The 12,559-nt window shown below is 27.0% G+C and overlaps 1 protein-coding gene across 1 annotated transcript; it reads left to right on the top strand.

Moving 5' to 3' along the window:
* Positions 1–10,465: 10,465 nt before the first annotated feature.
* Positions 10,466–11,128, top strand: LOC105845225 (putative ankyrin repeat protein RF_0381). Its single transcript, XM_065819673.1, has one exon. The coding sequence runs from the start codon at positions 10,466–10,468 to the stop codon at positions 11,126–11,128; it is 663 nt and encodes a 220-aa protein (XP_065675745.1).
* Positions 11,129–12,559: the final 1,431 nt, after the last annotated feature.

Genomic DNA, 12,559 nt, shown 5'->3' with positions numbered 1-12,559 from the left:
TTTCTATGAAAGAAATTTATATTTGTGCTGTTTGTCTCACACAGTTTGGTGAAGTCATCTAAAACTCAAAAGATAACTCCTGAAATAAAAACAAAGTTTAAAACTTTTATCTAGAACCAGTAAAGTTTAGAGGTAACCAACTACCCTAAAACTATATATAACAATAAGACCAATAAGACCAAGATCGAGTACATAGGAAACTGGATAGAGAAGATATCCACAATTAAATTCTATTTTTTGGTTACCTTGGTAACCTTTATTTTTATTTATAAACTTACAAATAAATACTTCTGTTTATAAACTTACAAATAAATACTTCTGTTTATAAACTTACAAATAAATACTTCTGTTTATAAACTTACAAATAAATACTTCTGTTTATAAACTTACAAATAAATACTTCTGTTTATAAACTTACAAATAAATACTTCTGTTTATAAACTTACAAATAAATACTTCTGTTTATAAACTTACAAATAAATACTTCTGTTTATAAACTTACAAATAAATACTTCTGTTTATAAACTTACAAATAAATACTTCTGTTTATAAACTTACAAATAAATACTTCTGTTTATAAACTTACAAATAAATACTTCTGTTTATAAATTTACAAATAAATACTTCTGTTTATAAACTTACAAATAAATACTTCTGTTTTATCGACACGCATACATTTTCTTTATTAAAAATATGAAATTAAGAAAACTAAAGGTTTCATAATAACATATATGGGTCAAACTGCAGTTAAGATGCCTAAATTAATTTTATTTATTTGCTAATTGCGCTCTCTTCAGTGGAGACTATTTAAAATAAGGAATAGTTATTGGCTTAAGTACATACATTAACTATCTTATAGCCTGCTGGTACATCAATTGAGGGTTTAGCACGGGGCAGCAATCTTATTTCTTTTATTATTCTAATGATAAAATTTATTATTTTGATAATAAAATTATTTTAGGCCGCTTAACTGTTGGATTTCTCATAAATTTGTTATCAAAAAAAACTTGCATTTTTCTCAATGTATGCATATAAATGTATATTCAAATACATTTGTATGAATATACAGATCTTTATTCATATACATAATCTTTTATAAAAGTATGATATAGGTAGAAACATTTAAATTTATTGTATATTAAGGCTGGTCGAATTACAACTTTTTTTGAAATCAAGTGTTTAGCATTATAGAAATATTTTCTGAACAATCCAAAAATACATCCTAGAAAATTTTATTAAATTAAAACAAATCCTTAATGAGCGATTTTAGCTTTGAAGAAGTGTCCAAAGGGTTTTTACGCAACATTTACTGCAGCGTTTTGGACATTGTATTATAAATTCAGGACTTAATTAATTGATCTATAAAAAATATAACAGAGAGGAAAAACCGACTCCATAGTTATGACGAAATAAAACAAAACAAAACAAAATATCCGCTAATAAACATTGACTTTATTTTTAAATTAGATATTACATTTTAAAAATAATCTCTCGCAATATAAGGTCCGAATTTTATACAAAAACGCAAATATTTTTTGAAAACGTTCCTTAACTACAGCGTTCTAGCTCACGGGTTATAATTATTGAATATTTTTAAATAAAAAGCTATCTTAATTATTTTGGAGTACGATGTGTAATTTTAAAATGCCAAATAAAACCTTTAAAATAACTTTTGTGGTTTTGTAGTTTGATAAGTAGAAGGTTTGAAAATGATCTATTTTTTTTTTTTTTTTTTTTTTTAAGTTTACACTTGTTGTCGTAGTAAATAAATTACTTTCACAAACACAAACAAGGTTTCTAAAAGAAGATTGTACTGATCTTATCATCAGAACCTTTTACAAGCATGTGTGTATAAACTACATCAAAACATAATAAACAAAATAAAACGTAATTAACAATAAAAGTTATAAAGAAAATATAAAATTACAATTAAAAAAACCTGAATACATCATCCGTTAGGATAATTAAATTTTTTAGTTTATATTTGAAAATGGGAAAAGTAAAATGCATGTCGAAATTGGACCAAACAATTTTATTCCAAAGATTAGGTGCACGATATGCAATACAAAACTGATTAAACTTGGTTCGACAAAAGGGCTCATGTATAAAATTATTGTTTCTAAGTGTATATTAATTTATTGGTTTCAAACAAAGAGATCTTTAAAAACGGTTAAAGATGTTTCATTTTTCCACATATACATAAAGAACAAAAAAATTAAAAACATTAAGCTCATAAATATTGAGAACTTTCATTTCAATAAAAAGAGGTTTGGAATGAGTATATCGATCTGCAATTTATAAACTCATGGTCACTTTTAAAACGTTATGAAACAAATATCTCAAAGTGTATTAAAATTTTCATTTACTTAATATATTATTTACAAGTAGCACTAAATTGCTTTTCAAACTAATTAAAAATATCATTATGTATCTCACTGTAAAAACATTTAAATATAAAAATTATTCGATGTTTTGTGCTATAACTTTTGCAACAATATGTTTATGACAACCTTCCTTTCCAAAAATAATACAACCTTTAAACTATCTCCTCATCAGTAAACACTTTAGTTGTTGCTGGTTCATCTATGACTTGATAAAAAATGTTTATGAGTTCATATACGAAGATTATTTTGAACCATATACAAACATCATTTTGAATTTCTGGAATTCTATTTATTAGGTTTATAGTTTGATTTATTTTGACAATTTATTGATACATTTTTACAACTTTTGATTTGGCTTATTATAAAATAAGTGGTTGATACAGCTTCATGCAAGTTATTGCTCTTTTTATAGCGGAACCATGTAGAAGCCGTACCGCCGGGGAGGGGGGCGGTTTGTCCAGGACGGCAGATATCCAAAGGGCGCCAAATGAAAAGAAGGTACTTAAAATAAAAAAATAAAAAAAAAGGTGCTTTATCTACAATATAGAGAAATTTTGATAAATAAGGGCACCAATCAGGGTTGCTGTCCCAACCGGCGTGACGGTTCTCGGCGGCTCTGGGTAGAAGCATAGACTTGGACAATATAGGTTATCAAAATAATCAACCCAGAATCTTGTGCTAATATTAACAGATATCGTGACATCAATATAATTGCAAATGTTAACCAACGAGAATGACTAAGGAAACTAGTTTTCTAAATTGAGTATTAAGCACTCATGTTTCATGCCGTAAATTCCATACAACATTCTTATAAAAGCCTCTGGTCACTACTTAAATCACCAAAAAAAAAAGTTTATAAATAATTGTCAGTAATTGGAAATTTAATAACATTAAAATTAACACCTAAATTTTTGATATTACCCATCTTTCTTAGTTCCCATTTTTGATATTACCCATTTTTCTTAGCTCCATCAATTGTTTTGAACAAAGATCTAAAAGGCGCTCATTCTGATGAAGATTACAGCCTATAGCCAGTGACAGAATAAGACTTTTCGAGGCCCGGGGCTATATTAAAATAGGAGGCCCGTCTCATGGGCAATAACAAAAATGAGTTAAAACAAAAACTTTCTTGGAAAACCCATCGCTGATATTTATTTAAGTTAAGATTTTATATTTATTTTATTGAAGTTAAGTGATTTCTTTCTGCTGTTTTTTTCCGCAAACTCAGCTATCACATTGCTAAAATTCTTGCTGTATTACTTAAACTACTATGGAGCATTGTTGATCAGTGCATGTTCTTTACTCTCAGCCCCGCAACTTGTTATATATTTGAAATAGTTAGAAACAAACGAATGCTTTATAAACATTCGTAAAATAATATTGGTTTCAACAATCCAATTTAAAACATGCAGAGAAATAAATGTCTTTTTGTTTCAGATTAATCTTTTTTATGAGAAAAAAAACCTGGAGGTTGTCTTAAATACTTTGAGAACTATCTTTTAAATCCTTCTACAACTTTTTTGCGCTAATTTGCAATTTCATGATACTAATAGTTAACAGCTTTGACAGAAATCCAAACAACTTATTTATGTGGCTGTAAACATCACTCCTTATAGTTAGTTGTGTCACATATTTTGTCAATAATGATATTTAAACATATTTGACAAGTTTTGAGTGAATACAAAAATGTATTCACTCGAAATTTGTCAGATATGTTTAAAGTATCAACTTGGTTTTCTCCATTGCTCAATTTTTTAATTACTTTTTTTTTGTTCTTACCAGAATAGTCTTTTTCAATAAACGAGCTAAGTTTTTTCGATTCATTCTCAAATCTCGTAAAGTCGTTTTGTAAGTTTTTTACATAGTCAATTAGTGAAAGTAACATTTTGCTTGCTATATGCAAATCTAATTCAACTTTTTGAAGAAATTTGCTAAATTCATTAAACCTCATAAGTATGTGATGCCAAAGTGCAGTTATGAATGCAAGCTTTAGCTAAGTGATCTTATTTAATAAACACACAGCTTCATGACGAGTATCAGACTTTTCTACTGTATCCTCAGCTGTAAGACATAACGCTGCATGAATCCCGACATATTGCTTGAATTATCGTATGCCTGCCCACGACAATTGCTTATATTAATACCATATTATTCCTGTAGATCTAAAATGCCAGTAATCAAGGGTTTACCTTCGTGGCTTTTAATTTGTATAAAACAAAAAAATCGGCCATTTAGGCATAGAATCCACAATAATTCCCCAGTATTTTGCTTTTTTTATTTCGCTAATAATGTACGTTAAAACCTTTTGAGGCATAAAATCAACTAAATCTTCAGAAATAGGTTTAGATAAATAAGATACATTACCTTTGTCTTTGTTTGCAAAAGTGTCAATGTGTTGCTTTAAAACTGGATCAAATTGAATCAACAGTTCTAACACGCCCAAGTAATTTCCGTTACTTGACTATCCTATAACTTCATTATGGCCTCGAAATGCTAAACCTCTTCTGGCTAAAAAACAAATAACTGCTACTATTCTATTTAAGATCGCAGCCCAATAATTAATTTTGCCTTTAATCTGGCTTACCATATAATCATCGATATGAGTATTTTGTTTTAAGAATTCTATCCACTTAATCATACATTGAATATGTTCCTTGCTGTTTTCTAGGCCAATAGTTTGTTCAGCTTTTTTCTTATAGTTAAAACCACTTTTGACAAATACATTGTCGTAATCGATTAAAAACAATTTGCAAAAATAACAAAATACACATCCAGTGGATTCAGAAAACATTAACCATTTTCGGTCATACTTTTTGCTATTATTGATCACTTTTGAAAATATTTAATCTAATAAAATCTAAACTGGTTTTTGAACATTCGTTTCGAAGAATTGAAATTAGAGTCTTTATTTTGAAAAAAAGCATATCCTTGTTTAAATACTTCATACGTTCATTTTCTTTTAATTGTAACGGCCATAAAGCAGGGTCTTCATGTAGAATGGTATCTTGGAAAAAAAAAATCATAAAAAACATAAGTCCAATAAAAAAATAATAAGTGTATGTAATGAGTGTCATAAAAAGTGACAATTTATAGACAAAAAATATTAAATGTCTGAAAAGTAAATTATTTGTTTAGCAAATGTTAGAGGTGTCATTAAAGATAGTGAAAATTGGAGTACCTGAATCAAGTTCATTACTACGCATTATAGATTTAACACTTTCTGAATAAGTGCTGAATAAGTGCGAATTTCATAAGTGTGAACTGGCATAAGTGCGAAGCGTTGCAAAAACTGGCATAAGTGTGAACTGGCATATGTGCGAATTGAAAGTAAGTGCGTAAAAAGAATTTGCAAACATTTGTATAAGTGCAAATTGGCATAAATGCGCCGAATAAAATTGCAAATATTAACATAAGGGCGAATTGGCATTTCGCACTTATGCCAAATTCGCACTTATGCCTATTCACACTTATGCCAATGTTAACATATTCTTTCGGCACACTTATGCCAGTTCGCACTTATGCCAGTTCGTACTTATGCCAATTTATACTTATGTCAAGGTTTGTGTATTCTTTCAGCCCACTTAAGCCAGTTTGCATTTATGTCAGTTAGCACAAGTTTTCAACGGTTTTTGTCGAAAATTTATAAACATTTTTATGAATTAAAAAACTTAATTTTTAAGCAACAGTTTTTTTTTACTTTGTCCAACCCCAAGAAGTTCTAAACACCATAAATAGTGTTTACTAATGTTTATCGAACTATTGGGAAATAAAAATCAGAACTGGGGAACAACTTATCCTGGCGGTCACTCTGGTTAACCTTGAAATACTTATAACCATTTTTCTAAAAACTTGTGCTAAAATACAGCACGCAAATAATAGGCGCAAAATATTTTTTTCATCCACCTTCGGAATGTCTAGAGCCGGGCATGCATATATATGTGTGATTGTGTGTGTGTGTGTGTGTGTGTGTGTGTGTGTGTGTGTGTTTATATATATATATTTTTATTTCTTTATTTCTTTATTTTTTGTTTTGCTTTATTACAATATTTAATACAATATTTATAAATATATCAGTAAGAAAAATTACATGCAAAGAAATCATTAAAAAAATAAAGATAAAGAACGCGGAATGTATTTCTTCAAAATAAGTATATATATATATATATATATATATATATATATATATATATATATATATATATATATATATATATATATATATATATATATATATATATATATATATTTAAAGCCGGCAAAGGGGTGAGAGTGTGTGGGGGAGGGGGAAGGAGGTGAGACACCCCAATGAATGAATTTTTTGTACATTTAGTTGGCAAAATTGACTCTTTAGACAAGTCAGTCGGAAAATCACGCTAAGTTAAGAAAACTATACAGCAAGCAAAAACATGCTGTTTGAATTAAATTTGGAGCTGGTAAAACTGTTTCTTGTGAACCTTTTTTACGTAGACTTAAATATTCTCAAACTTGACATCCTTCTAGTTTTACACTTCATATATAAAACAAAATGTAGACTGTCTTTAGAAAATTTTATAACTTATTTTGAAGAAATACATTTTAAGTATTGTTCAAGATTTTCCATAATCAACTTTTTTGTACCAAAGTCTTATTCAAAACTGAGTTCTTATTCAATTCTGAATCGCGGGCCATTTTTGTGGAAAAGTTTTCCAAACATGCCGAGAAGAATATTTCACTTAATGAATTTTAAATTGAATTAGAGCGGTGTTTATTGCACACAGATTTTGATTTATCTTGTTTTAAGTGTTTCTTTTAAAATAGATCAATAAAATAAAATCATCTAAAACACTTCATCAACTAAAAAACAATGCAATTGATTTAAGTTAATTTTAAATTTAATTACCCTGTATGTTCAAAAACTAAATTAAATAATTTCTAACATTAATTATTATCATTAAACGCATTTTTTTAAACTTTTTTTTTTAACTTTTTCGTTCTTTCGTTTTATTTTTTTGTTTTTTTTGTTTGTTAGTTTGTTTTTCGTTTTATCTAATTTATTTATGGCATTACCTATTAATTTAGGCGATCTTATTTTAATCTTAATATTTTTGTAAACATTTGTAAACATTCTTAATTCTCAGTTTATACTTTATACAATCGGAAATATTTTTGTAAAAAATATATATTGCAACAAGGTGCTTGGCGATAAGACAAAGATTATGTCTTCTTCTTTGTCTTTTTTTTTAAAAACATTTCAATATCCACCCTACTACTACCCCCACCTCCCCATCACCGAAAATTCCTGATTCCGTCTCTGTCAGTCGGCAAAAGTAGACGTTTAGACCATTCAGTCAGCGATTTTCAAAAAACGAAGACCTTTTTGTTCTCTTTATCAGCAAAAATTTTAATGATATTAACTATATATATATATATATATATATATATATATATATATATATATATATATATATATATATATATATATATATATATATATATATATATATATATATATATATATATATATATATATATATATATATATATATATATATATATATATATATATATATATATATATATATATATATATCTATATATCTGTATATCGTAAAAAATCAATTTAATTTTTTTAGTTTTAATGTTTTAGATATTTTGTTGCTCGTGTCAGCACTTTTTTTTTAAACTTGAAAAAAATTTTTATTTTTCAAATTTAACTTTTATTTGATTTTTATTAATTTTTTCCCATTCTTTGATAAAAAGAATTCAATTGGCACAAATGCCGCAAATCTACTAACATTACATAGATTATGACGTCATTTACAGAATCACTTTAATGAGTCCGTAAGTTGGAGATCTTTATGTTTACCTTAGATCTTAATGTTTTTTATGGTAACAAAAAAAACTTTGCAAAAAACTTTGTGAATCAATTTTAAAAAAATACTTTTGTTAAAAAATGTATCAATTTTTCGGAAGCTTTTATACCTTGAGCATTAGAAAACATCCGCCACCCTACTTATTTTTCATACCTGCTCTAAGTAACAAAAAAAAAAAAAAAAAAAAAAATGAAAACAAAAACTCACAAGAGTACCATATTTTATTATATTTCATTCATATATTCCATACTTGAAAGTAAAAGTTTATCTTACTAATGGCATTTTTTTGATAACTTATATATGAGACTATAAGTGCCAGAAGGAGCCAGCCCTAATTTTTAAATAAAATAGGTAATAACAGAAAACGCATTGTAAACCTTATATTTTAATATTAGAATGGTCCCTAATATCAATGTATTGTTCAAAACACAACTGGGCCATTTTGTGAAACTTATCAACTTTTTAAACCAAATTTTCAGTTGCGACTATCTCAATTGGCCAACTTTGGCAATAACCACCTCTCATAAAGTTAGAGAAAAAAATAAGTTTTTTCATAATCAAGGTATACGACTTTCCAGATATAACGCAATCTGAAAATTTTTGCAGTTTAAATAGAAATGCAGTAACTAGAGCATTAGGACAAAACAATAATATTCAGTGCACCTCACGTCCGAAAAAAAAAAAATATAACATTTTTTTAAATTTTGTTTGAATTTTATTTAAAAATCTTTTAACGTGTAGAAAAAGCGTATGGGAAAAAAAATTACACCCCATATATACACAATGTAAATTTTACTTTTTTGTAATTGTTTTGTGTAATTTCCTAATTTGTGTAATTTCCTTGATATTATCATGTGATTACGTTTAATTTTAACAACTGCCAAAAATCATTTCCTTGATCAAATGGTGTTATAAGCCATAATTATTTCTTATTTCCGAATATTAACTTTTCAATGTTATTAAATTAAGTTTAACAACTGAATCAATGGTTGCTTTTACCACTTCATTTCAAACAATGAAGTTTAATCTGTCCAGCTTCCTTGTTTTAGTAATGCATTTAGCAATCAATGAACGATTTTATTAATCATATTTTTACTTTGTACTTCCCTTACCAAATATAGAGAGCATCGCTCCCCCTGACTATTGCTAAGCCTGAAACAAGCAGTTGCTGTGATGCGTATAAATATATATATATATATATATATATATATATATATATATATATATATATATATATATATATATATATATATATATATATATATATATATATATATATATTATGTAAAATATCCTCATTTGACACCAATATAAAACTATATAAAATACTTGCATATTGATACTTATTTTTTATACCTAAACAGTTTTGGCCTTAATGCAAATCATCAGTTTGTCATTATATTCCTAATGTCAGTAACCTCCTGGTATTTTCAGTATCGGTATTGTCACCATGCGAGTAAAGCAACGTCATCAATAGCGTCTCATGTTTAATCAAGCATTTATTTATATAAAGTAAATAAGTATAATCTTATACAAATAATAATATGTACCAATAAATCACCAAATGCCGCAAAAACAAAAAGCAGCATAATAATAACCAACATAATAAGATTTTATACGGCCTTTTTAAAGTATGTTTTGTTAATTTGTTGCGTATATTTTTTTATCGGATTTTTGTTGTTTTCGTTTCAGTCGGGGCCCTATATATCAAAACTTGGTTTGATAAAAGGTGTTCAACGTGAAAGATAAATAGACAAAAATTATACAGACAGAAATACAAACATCTTTAAAATCATTTTAGATTCGTTAAAACATGATATCCAAATGTAAACTTAGATTGCAATGGCCTTATTTTTATAATCACGTCAATACAACCCACCAGGCGCTTGATAAAACTGTATACTTAATTGTTTTATTTGAGTTAAAATTGCAATAGAACCGGAAATATGAATGAATTTAAAAAAAATTTAGTAAAGCCAATCGCAATACTTCTAAAACTCACGTGTTTAAAGCTAAACAAAACCTTAAAGGAAAAGGATTTTTATATTTTTCTTAATTTGTTTATGATACAACTTGCGGTACAACTTAGGTATTTAATTTTAGATTGTTTATATTAACAACTCAACGCTAAGCTTGCATAAAACCATCTTAAAACCCTCTTAAGTAGTAACTTTCAATAAAGTTTATAAACTTGAGATCTCGAAGCTTTTATCATAGTTGTAAAAAGTAATGGAGAAAGAATATGTTTTATCAGAAAAACCAAGTCACGATGAGATTAAAAAACTTAAAAGCACGGTAGTTCGAAGATCAAAAAAACCGTTAAACCGGAGTTCAGGTAGCAAAGAACTGAGACAATCGATTAACGGAATCACAACAGGAATTGATGATTTTCAGTTTGAATCTTCTACAAGAACTAAGCCATCTGTGAGTACTTTAAAGCGATCGAAAACATTTAACAAAGATCTTCACCATCATAAACCGATAATAAACGACAGAGAAATTCTTAAACAGTACGTCATTAATTTGCATAATATAGATATCGATAACTTTGCAACAGAAAAAATAAATGAACTAAACAATGGGAAGTTTTTGTTGCATGATGCCATCGAAAAGCAGAGTTTAAGAGATTTATCGATATATTTGTTAAAGCACCGCGATGAAATAGATATTGAAGAACGAAATAACGAAGGACAGACTCCACTTGTTTTTGCTGTTGCATTAGAATTGATAGATGTTGTAAAACTTTTAATTGCAGCCGGAGCTTCAGTTAATTCTGTAGACAATTATGGAGTTTCAGCGCTTAAATATGCAGTAGAGTTAGGTGACTTTGATATTGCTAGTTTGTTAATTTCAAAGGGTGCGAATGCACAATCTGTTGAAAACGGACTTTGAAATCAACCTACGATTCTACAAATCGCTCTTAAAAAAAAATTTTTCCAAAAATTATTTTTTTAGAGCGATGTTTTTTTTTGTTTTTTGTTTTGTTTAAATTCTCTTTCAGTTTTATTTTAAAATATTTTCTTTCATTGACAATGGTCATACGCTTAAAGAAAACAGCAAAAGCAAATAGTAGTAATATTGGTATTCTGAGGTAGTGTGCTTGAATTTTATTTTAACTGAGCTTGAATTTTATTTTAACGAGTTAATTATTTTTCATGCCGCGTGAGAATTCTTAAACTAGTTTCACACCTCATTTTATCATAACTTTTCCGTTTTCAAAACTACTTTATGTATTGTAATTTAAATTTTATTTTCGAGCTCTTTAATTGACTGCTTTCTATTGAGTTACTTATTTATAAAAGGAATCTAATGTTTTAATTATGACAATATTTGCTTTTTTTAATTTTATATAAATTTTATATATTTTTGACCTTACGAAACTGTTTTGTATATACATATATATATATATTATTCTTTCATAAAAAATGTTAGTATTAACTTACTAACAGTAATATATATTGCAGAAAATATCTTTGAGAAATGTAAATTTTATTTATATGAAGAAGCATGTAGTTTATTTCATTGTTTTCATAATCTTAAAATGTTAAGATTATTTAGGTTTGTGATAAAAATAAAGAAATAAAAGTATGCAAAGTATGCTGACTGGCGTTTTACGTCTGTTTTTGCGACGACTTTTTTTTTGGGTTTTTTAGTTTTTAACGCATTTGTTGAAAGTCGCAGTTGGTTAATTGCTTGTTTTCGATTGTTTATTTAATTCAATAACGATTTAAAAGTTAAGCGTTTTATCATTGTTTTCAATATATATATATATATATATATATATAAAGAAGAAATTTTTTTTTTAGATGTCGAAATTGATACAAAAATATTGATAATAATCGTATTGTTACGTAATTATTGAATCTGCTCAATTGTCCGTACCGTTTTTAAATACAACTTAGTACCTAAAAGTTTTTTTTTGTTATTATTATTGGGAACTTTTGATATTATTTACTTGAAATAAAAGATCTAATAGAGTTTTTCAAAAGAAAAATGTTTAATTGCTTGCGGTTTTAAACAAACTATATAAATAATAGCAAATCCGGAAAACAAACATAACACACGAACCATTTAAGTGCACGATAATTGTTTAAAAGGATTTATAATAAATCTAAAATTTCTTTTTACCCTTATAAGTTAAGACCTGTTTAAACTAATGTCGCTAAGAATTTTTTAGAATAATTTTTCTTTTATAAGTAAGTGTAGTTTTAAAGCAAAATCAAACTTTAAAAAAAAAAAAAAATAAAGAGCAAAGATTTAAGATATTAATTTAATTGCAGACATTAGTTGTAATGGTAAATAGCAGTAATTCTGTTGGGCTGT

This window comes from Hydra vulgaris, chromosome 15 (assembly GCF_038396675.1).
Source record: "Hydra vulgaris chromosome 15, alternate assembly HydraT2T_AEP".
In the NCBI taxonomy this organism is placed as follows: domain Eukaryota; kingdom Metazoa; phylum Cnidaria; class Hydrozoa; order Anthoathecata; family Hydridae; genus Hydra; species Hydra vulgaris.
This window is presented reverse-complemented; position numbering and strand designations above follow the sequence as displayed.